Source organism: Triticum urartu, chromosome 2A (assembly GCF_056163025.1).
Source record: "Triticum urartu cultivar PI428250 chromosome 2A, HENAU_Tu73, whole genome shotgun sequence".
Classification (NCBI taxonomy): Eukaryota; Viridiplantae; Streptophyta; class Magnoliopsida; order Poales; family Poaceae; genus Triticum; species Triticum urartu.
In genome coordinates this window covers 758542999-758553060 of record NC_141874.1, presented here as the reverse complement: position 1 = coordinate 758553060, position 10062 = coordinate 758542999, and the positions used below count along the sequence as shown (strand labels likewise).

At 49.2% G+C, this 10062-nt stretch overlaps 1 protein-coding gene across 1 annotated transcript; it reads left to right on the top strand.

Moving 5' to 3' along the window:
• Positions 1-1817, top strand: LOC125540350 (protein BYPASS1-LIKE). Its single transcript, XM_048703960.2, has one exon. It carries the CDS (start codon positions 167-169, stop codon positions 1490-1492), a length of 1326 nt encoding a protein of 441 aa, XP_048559917.1. The 5' UTR covers positions 1-166; the 3' UTR covers positions 1493-1817.
• Positions 1818-10062: the final 8245 nt, after the last annotated feature.

The window sequence follows — 10062 nt, the reverse complement described above, 5'->3', positions numbered from 1 at the left end:
CCTCCCCCGAAATCCCATTCCAGCCCCCGGATTCCCTCCTTCCTTTCCCATTCCGTTCACCTTCCTTCCTCTCATAGTTGGTGGTGGCGCAAGCAGACGAACCATTCCGGATTGCTCGCCGCCGCCGCTGCAGACCGGTAGTCCAACCCTAGCGCGCTCGCCCGCAATGCCGGCCACCGACTCCTCCGCCTCGCCGGCGCACCACCACCACCACACCTCCTTCGGCCGCCACATCCTCTCGCTCCGCCACCGCGAGCACGGCCAGATCCACTCCGCCCCGCCCACGCCCGACCACGCCAACACCGCCAACCCCTCCTCCTCCCCCGCCGACCGCGAAGTCGACGCCTTTCAGCGCCACGCCGCCGAGCTGCTCCTCGACCTGCTCCCCTGCTCCCCCGACGCCGCCCCCGCCGACGCCAAGAACGCCCCGCCGGAGATCCTGTCGATAGCGTGGACCCAGCACCTGCTCGACTCCTTCCTCATCTGCCTCGAGGAGTTCCGCTCCGCGCTCCTCGGCGGCGGCCCCGGGGCCCTCGCGCGCCCCCCGCTCGACCGCCTCGTCGCCGACTTCTTCGACCGCGCCGTCAAGGCGCTCGACCTCTGCAACGCGCTCCGCGACGGCCTCGACCTGCTCCGCCAGTGGCGCAAGCACCTCGCCATCGCCGCCGCCGCGCTCGCCCCGCAGGGCGCCGCGTCCGACCCCGCCGCGCCGCTCGGGGAGGGCCAGATCCGCCGCGCCCGCAAGGCGCTCACCGACCTCACCATCCTCATGCTCGACGACAAGGACGCCGGCGGCGGGGGGCAGCGGAACCGCTCCTTCGGCCGGACGGGTAACGGCGGCAAGGACGCCGCCGGGGGCCAGAGCCGGGGGCACCACCGCCGCAGCAGCAGCGGCTCCGGCTCCGGCTCCGGCGGCTCCCACTTCAGGTCGCTGTCCTGGAGCGTGTCCCGCACCTGGTCCGCGTCCCGCCAGCTGCAGGCCATCGGGGGCAACCTGCCGGTGCCCCGCGCCAACGACGTCGCCGCCACGGGCGGCCTCGCCTCCGCCGTGTACACCATGGGCTCCGTGCTCTTCGTCACCGCCTGGGCGCTCGTCGCCGCCATCCCCTGCCAGGACCGCGGCCTCCAGGCGCACTTCGCCGTGCCCAGGAGCTTCCCCTGGGCCGGCCCGGTCACCACGCTCTACGAGCGCGTCCTCGAGGAGTCCAAGAAGAAGGACCGCAAGCACTCGTGCGGGCTGCTCAAGGAGATACACCTCATCGAGCGTTGGTCGCGGCAGCTCATGGAGATCACCGACGCCGCGCAATTCCCCCTGGACAAGGAGAAGGACGCCGAGGTGCGGGAGGCCGCGCAGGAGCTGGTGCAGGTGTGCGAGGCACTCAAGGAAGGGCTCGACCCGCTCGAGCGGCAGGTGCGCGAGATGTTCCACCGCATCGTGCGCACCAGGACGGAGATCCTCGACTGCTTGAGTAGGCCCAACACCGCCGAGTAGGCGAGCCGGCATGGATCATCATGGCAATGCTGTTTGGTTGAACATTGTGTGATATACTTAAAATGCAGGTGGTATGCTGATGGTCATCGTTCGCCGGTTGAAATCGAGGTAGCTTTCCTCTGCATAAGTTATACATGTGTCTTGATGCATAGAGGCCGGCGTGGCCGTATGATAAAATCGAGTCGTTTAGTTGTATTTGATTTATTCTTTGTTTGTAGCAGCTTGTGAATCCTTCTCTTATCTGGGCAGTGCTTGGTACTGACGGTCTAACACTATTGTTTTATTCTTGAAATCTGGTTTGGCTTGGTTTGGTTTGGTTTGGTAATGCCGCCCAACACTTAGGTGCTTGGTTCATGTTCATGATTGATTAGGGCTGTACAGGGCTTGTTGGCGCGATAGTTTCGACTTTGAGTGATCTATGCGATCCAGGTCCAGTTTAGAGTTGGACGCATGCTAACATCCTCTGTCGATGGTCATGGTGTCAATGATATGTTTGGGCAACCTTGATTGTTGGTCATGTATCCATAGTTTGTTGCACCTAGCATGCATTTGCCACTTAGACACAGATTATGAGTGGAGAATGGAGATAGCATTGCTCTGTTGTGTGCAGTACCGAGTGAAATTTTGGATATCTGTAAATGCATTTTGATCTGATCGCCAGATAGCATTGCTAGTACTGTATGAACCAGTTATGTTAAGATTACCTCTTGTTTTATTCTTCAAATCTGGGTTGGCTTGGTAATACCAAGCACTTGGGTGCAAGTGCTTGGATGCTGTTGGTGATTTGATCTGTACAGGGCTTGTTGGTACCAAGTTTGCGGCTGCGCGCTTAATTTATGTGATCTAGGTTCAGTTTAGAGTTGGGTGCATGCTAAGGTGCTCTGTTAATGGTCATGATTTCCATGAGCTGTTTGGGCAACCTTATTTGGTCCTGCACTCCTGCATTTGTAGTCGGCTGTGTACCTAGCATGCATTTCCTTTTGTTCTGTTCTCTGCAGTACCGTGTGAAGTTTTTGATCTGTAAATTTCATTTTGACTTGGTATGAAAGTCATGTGAAGATTGGTCTATTTTGTTTGGACAAAAGACATCTTTCTAATTATACAGATGCTTTGCGTCCGATGAAAACCAGTCCGATCTCTGTATGACGCTCATCTAAAACATATAACAAACACAATGGATGGTGCATATGCACCGTCGTATCAATATCGGACCAAATTTATCTTGCATATAGCACAACTCCTGTATTTGAGATTGGTTTGTTGGTGATATTAGATCAGGTGTAAATGTTGTGACCGATGTTCCTCTCGTTTGATTCATGTCTTTGGATTCACACAGCCTCGAATGTAAATGTTGTGACCGATGTTCCTCTTGTTTGATTCATGTCTCTGGATTCATAGAACCTCGACGGTCATTTAGAGAAATGCATGTATGGATGCAGACTTCTTTTGCAACTGGGTATCATGGGCTCGTGTAGGCCACACTAAATGGCGCGTGTGCGGTTTGCCCTTATTCTTACGTACATGATCTGAAGTGCACCGTAGCAGGTAGCCAATTCCTTGCAGTTGGCACTGCTACCTCCATAGCTTAGGGTTCATGGCTCGCTGAATCTGTATAGAAGTGCAGTCAGTTGGTGTTGCTAAGTAGTGTTTTTTTTCATATTTGTCTGCACATTCAGTTCAAAGGCTCTGCTAGTAATGTTTGGATGAAACCCAAGCAGGTTAAGATTGGTTAGGCTTTTCCCCTGTGCTGCTGATAGGCACCACCCAGTGCAACAACGTTTCCTTTTGCCGAGCAAAAATGACGCTGCATGAACGAGGCCGCTTGTTGCGGATCCATTTCTTACTGGGCAGGAACCAGGAAGCTGCCTCGCTTCCTCGTGTTCGTCCGTCTTGATCACGTCTGCAACTGCCAACTTCCATCGCCCCAACCACAGTTTCTTTGGGCGTGTTTGGTTGCCTGCATGAGGCCCGGCCTGGCTCGTGCAGGACGCAAACGGGCCGATTGGTTGCCTGCTTTTACTGTTCGGCCCGCATGGCACGAACCTTAAAGCACTCCTGGATCTGGCTTCCTGGGAACACTTGAATCGGCAGTTTCTTCAGGACCAGGCCCGACCGGTGCACGTGGGCGGCGGCGGTTGCACGCGCGCGGCCACGCTCGAGAAGCCGCGTTGCTTCCCGAAGCGCCGATAGTTATTAGCCTCACCATCCCTCGCCACTCCATCTCCCCACTCCCCCCCACTCTTCCAACTCTCACTGGCGGCAGCGGATCGAAGGAGAGCAAGAAGACCACCGGACTACATCACCAGCGAGCAGATCATCACCTGGTCCGCGGCAATGGCGGTAAACACTTCTCTGTTCATCATGCACTACTTTTTCGCGTTCGATCCGACGATAGATTCGATCCACGGCGGAGAGGGGAATGGGGAATAGAGGTAGATAAGCACAGCAGTTCATACGAGTTCATATGAGCTCATACTAGTTCATGCAAGATCGGAATAGAGCTAGATGCGGATGGAGTAGAAGGGGGATTGGGGGTATAGAACAGACACCGGCTAACCGCGGCGGCCGTCACCGGCGTGCGGAGCGGTGGGTCGAGTGGCTGGCCTTCATCGGGTCGTCGTCGCTGTCGGAGGAGTCGAGGTCGATCTGCCAGGTATGACGGCCTCGCTCTGGCACCCTCACTGGCATCTGCACCGGTTGTTCTTCCTCCTTAGGCTCCCCACCGATGACCGCTGGTGGCTCGATTGCCGTCTCCCAGTACACTGCGGCACGACGGTCATTAGGAGCCCAATAGTTCTTGTATTTGGACCACTTCTTCCTTTGTTTAGTGTCGTCGGAGACAGCCTGATTCATGGCCCAGCGAATGATGTCGACTACCATCGCGCCCTTCGTCGGGTTAGGAATCGGCTGTCGGGAAACGCAGTAATATCAGAAAAATTCCTACGCACACGCAAGATCATGGTGATGCATAGCAACGAGAGGGGAGAGTGTTTTCTACGTACCCTCGTAGACTGTAAGCGGAAGCGTTATGACAACGCGGTTGATGTAGTCGCACGTCTTCACGATCGACCGATCCTAGTACCGAAAGTACGGCACCTCCGCGATCTACACATTCAACTCGGTGACGTCCCGCGAACTCTAGATTCAGCTGAGTGTTGAGGGAGAGTTTCGTCAGCACGACGGCGTGATGACGGTGATGATGAAGCTACCGGCACAAGGCTTCGCCTAAGCACTGCAACGATATGACCGAGGTGGATTATGGTGGAGAGGGGCACCGCACACGGCTAAGGGATCAATGATTAGCTTGTGTGTCTATGGGGTGCCCCCTCCCTCGTATATAAAGGAGTGGAGGAAGGGAGGGCCGACCCTCTCTATGGCGCGGCCCAAGGGGGATTCCTACTCCTAGTAGGAGTAGGTTTCCCCCCTTCCCTAGTTGGAGTAGGAGAAGAAGGGGAAGAGGGAGAGAAGGAAAGAGGAGGGCGCCACCCCCTCCCTAGTCCAATTCGGACCAGCCCATGGGGGGAGGGGGCACTGTGGGCATTACTTGTTTTGCCCATATGTAGGTGTGTGGGCTGTTCCTCTTATACACCACACAAAATGTGTGGACAGACCCCCTAACGCCCACACGTGTGGCACTTATCGGCGTCCAATTTTTTTTGAATACATGGTCAAGATTTTCCCTATACAATTTTAACATTTTTTGAATGCCTTAAAAAAACTAAAATTTAGGATTACATTTTTAAATACATTAAGAAATTCAAATTGTTGGATTAAAATTTTAAAATAAATGATCGAATTTGTCAAGACATGTCGTATATTTTTGGTATACATTTTTCATATACATGAGAAATATTTTTGCTATACACTTTTAACATTTTTAAATGCTTAGTTAACATTTTTAAAATGTTTACTATATTCATTTATGTAATATTTATTTGAAAGTATAAACAACAGTAAAAAAAGGAAAGCAAAAACATGGAAAACAATGAAAACAAAACTAGGCTGTCACCAGCACGCGCTTGGGCAGGCCCGTCTAGTGCCTTGCTTGACGCGAGTCTTCTTCCTTCAGACACCCGCAAGAAGCAAGGTATAGACGGCCAACTCCTATATGGCACCGTATGCGCCCATTAATGTGCAATTCGCAAACGGCACACACACCCATCCATTCTGGTCCGACCTATTTACATTTTGGCCGATGCTAGGCGCCGGCAGACCGGCGGAAGCGCGCCGGTCAGCTAATGACCGTTCGATCAAATTAATTTAATCCGTCCGATCGTACGTTACATGGGCCGGTCGTCCTTTTTCCTTGCTTATTATACTATATATTAATAAATCCACAAACCGTTATTACTCCATACTTCATGCGTTGCCGTACTTGACGCCAGAAAATAAGGAGATCGTTTATTCCTCCCACACTCAACGCTGGACGCCGGCCCTTGTGTGCGTCATCGGCCCAACGTCTCCAACCATGGCCGCTCGTACGTCGCGGCATAGGTGTCGGTGTCGTCCAACCAGCCGTCCCATGGTCTCACAACTTCGAGCATTGCGTGTCGCAGGAGTCGTCGCTCGTTGTAGCACCTAGTCGCCGCAGTAGTAGCATGCCACACGGCCGTTCCAGCGGCACCATGCACCACCGCGCAGCTCCTTTGGTGTCACCACTTGCACCATGGTCAACTCTGCCATCGCCGGTTGAAGCTTTTTCTATTGCTGATTGTAGCTTTTTTGGATGCCCGTTGTAGCTTTCTTTGGTCTCAGTTGCAGCTTTCCTCACTGCGGTCGCAGCTTTCCCTATCACTGATCGCCGCCGTCGCTTCACCAGTTGCAGCTCCATCGTGGGATGGTTGCATCTTGTCATAGCAAGGTTGCAACATTCCCCATGGTGTCGTAGTGGCCGGGCGCCCTCGTCGCCAGTGGTTGCCGTTCGCAAATCCGCCCTTGCTAGTCAAGTAGGAAGTAGTCGCCCCGTAAAAAAACGCCGCCGTCTTGTAGCAGACCGACACCTATGTCATTGCAGGACCTAGTAGCCGCCATCGTAGCACATCCGTTACTGCATCGGCGTGCCGCCGGCCGCAGCACTCAACGTCGCCGCTCACACCATCGGCGCATTCAGTTGAAGTTTTTTCTCACACCGGATGAAGCTATTTTCATGCCGGTTGAAGCATTTTTCATAAGTTGAAGCTTTCCACCGTCCGGATTGAAGCTTTTTTCATCAATTATTGAAAGCTTGTTCTGTAAACGGTTGCAACATCTTTCGTTTTGGGTTGCTAGAGCCTCTGGCTTACAAGGAATGATAAGATCTTCAGATGGGCTCCGATTCATCTAGCTACTTGGAAATTCTACCTAAAAGAAAGTCTACAGATCACTACTTTTCAACAACCACGTTGATCAGTAATTGGATAACACTTCATCTGTAATCATTACGATGTTTTATAGAACCGGTATTGGTTGACATTCTTGCTCGGACATGGCATGTCATGTAATATTTGTACTTTGTTGCATTTTATAATGAAAATTGCCGTAGAACGATTGTTCTACGGTTTCGGCTCAAAAAAACCTTCTTTCGTTTTGCAGTGCCCAATTGAAACTTTGTATATCTTCCGGTTGAAGCTTTTACACCTATGGTTGAAGCTTTTTAAGTAACGGTTGCAGCTTTGTTTTGTTTTACACCAATTGAAACTTTGTATATCTTCCGCCGTGACTATTTCCTCCCTTTTTCTTCTATTTCGCGTGATGTTTTTTACATTGTTTATATTTTTTTGTCTTTTTTAACTATTTTCTTTTTTCTTCTCTTTTTTCCTTTTCTTTTTTCCTTTTTCAAAATGCATGAACTTCGTTCAAAATAAATGAAATTTTTATCAAAATTGATGAACTCTTTGCAAATTTGAGAACTTTTTTCCAAAATCACAGAACTTTTTTCAAATTCAATGATCTTTTTGCAAAATTGATGAACTTTGTTTCAATATCTATGATTTTTTTTTTCAAAATCGATGAACTTGGTTCAAAATTTGATAAACTTTTTTCAAAGTCGATGACTTTTTCTCATAATTAATATTTCTTTTTCAAAATCGATGTTTTTTTTTCAAATTCGTGTACTTTTTCGGAAACTCATGAACTTTTTTTCACTTTTGCGTACATTTCTAACCCTTTTATGAACATGTTCAACTGGTCAACCAACGAGATGCGAGCGAGCGAACAAATGTTTGGCCTCTTGTTCCGGGGGGAGTCTCCCATATATTCTCATTATTTTTTCATTCCAGCGTCGCGTTCGATTGAAGCAAATGATTTAATGGGCCGACCCACTAGGTGCGCCTTTGAGCGTCAATACCTTGACCCGACGCTAAGAGCGTTATTTAGTAGCTCTCGTATAGATACGCCACATGGAGACTAGGATTGGCCGCGACCTAGCGTCTCGTTCAGCCGCGATCATGTTAACGGGGCGCGGTCCGCTATGAAGGAAATATGCCTTAGAGACAATAATAAAGTTATTATTTATATTTTTTATTCATGATAAATGTTTATTATTCATGCTAGAATTATATTGATCGAAAACTTAAATATATGTGTGAATACATAAACAAATACCGTGTCCCTAGTAAGCCTCTACTAGACTAGCTCATCGATCAAAGATGATTAAGGTTTTCTAACCATGGACATGTGTTGTCATTTCATAACGGCATCACATCATTAGAAGAATAATGTGATGGACAAGACCCACCGGTTAGCTTAGCATAATGATCCTTCAGTTTATTGCTATTGCTTTCTTCATGTCAAATACTTATTCCTTCGACTATGAGATTATGCAACCCCCGGATACCGGAGGAATACCTTATGTGCTATCAAACGTCACAACATAACTGAGTGATCATAAAGATGCTCTACAGGTATCTCCGAAGGTGTTTGTTGAGTTGGCATAGATCGATATTAGGATTTGTCACTCTGAGTATCAGGGAGGTATCTCTGGGCCTGATACGTCTCCAACGTATGTATAATTTATGAAGTATTCATGCCATGTTTACAATAATTCTATATGATTTTGGTATGATTTGATTAGAACTAACCCGGACTGACGCTGCTTTTAGCAGAACTACCATGATGTTGTTTTTATGCAGAAATAAAAGTTCTCGGAATGAGCTGAAAATTTACGAAGACTATTTTTGGAAAAATATAAAAAATACTGGAGAAAAAAGATACCAGAGAGGAGACCCGGGGTAACCACAAGGGTGGATGGCGCCCTCTATCTTGTCGTCACCTCGTGGGTCCCCTTGACTTGTCTCTGACGCCAAACACTCCTGTAAATCCCAAAAACTCCAGAAACAAAACCTAGATTGGGAGTTCTGCCACCGTAAGCCTCTGTAGGCACGAAAAAACAATCTAGGCCCTCTCTGGCACCATACCGGAGGGGGCCATCATCACCGGAGGCCATGGAGGAGGATCCCGGAGGGGGCCATCATCACCATGGAGGCCAAGGACCAGAGGGAGAACCTCTCCCCATCTAGGGGGGATGTCATGGAGGAGGAAGCACAAGGGAGAGACTCTCTCCCCCTCTCTCTCGATGGCGCCGGAGTGCCACCGAGGGAACCATCGCCGCGGTGATCGTCTTCATCAACATCACCATCTTCATCACCATCCTCATCTCTTTTACGCGGTCCACTCTCCCATACCCCGTTGTAATCCCCTACTTGAACATGGTGCTTTATGCCACATATTATGATCCAATGATGTGTTGCCATCCTATAATGTTTTGAGTAGATTTCCTTTGTCTTTTGGGTTGATTGATAATCTCGATTGGTTTGAGTTGTATGTTTTATTTTGGTGCTGTCCTATGGTGCCTTCTGTGCCGCGCACACGTGAAGGATTTCCGTTGTAGGGTGGTGCAATACGTTCATGATTCACTTATAGTGGGTTGCTTGAGTGACAGAAGCATAAACCCGAGTAAGGGGGTTGTTGCATATGGGATAAAGGGGACTTGATACTTTAATGCTATGGTTGGGATTTACCTTAATGACCTTTAGTAGTTGCAACTGCTTGCTAGAGTTCCAATCATAAGTGCATATGATCCAAGGAGAGAAAGTATGTTAGCTTATGCCTCTCCCTCATATAAAATTGCAATGACGATTACCGATCTTGTTAACAATTGCTTAGGACAATTCCACACACCGATCCGTCATTATTCCATACTCGCTATTTATAATATATAATATCATATTCTAACTTTATGTTAACAACACCTACTTTTATATTTTAGTTCTCCGATATCATGCAAAGCTATCCTCTTCATACCCACAACATAGTTTTATTTCTCGTTTCTAGATGGAAGCAAACTTTTGGTGTACGTAGAGTCGTATCAGTGGCAGATATGACTTGAGAGAATATTGATCTTACCTTTAGCTCCTTGTGGGTTCGACACTCCATACTTATCATTTCCACCTTTGGAAATTTCCATGATGATTCCTTGCACTAACCGATAGATAGGCCGATACACCTACAATCCCCTACATCTGGTAGCCCATCATGGAAAGGATTCCCACAACTTACTCAACTATGCCAGAGCCCATAATAGATTGTGGCTG

Coding starts and splice junctions, on each gene's coding strand:
- LOC125540350 (XM_048703960.2), top strand. CDS start 167: ATGCCGGCCACCGACTCCTCCGCCTCGCCGGCGCACCACCACCACCAC.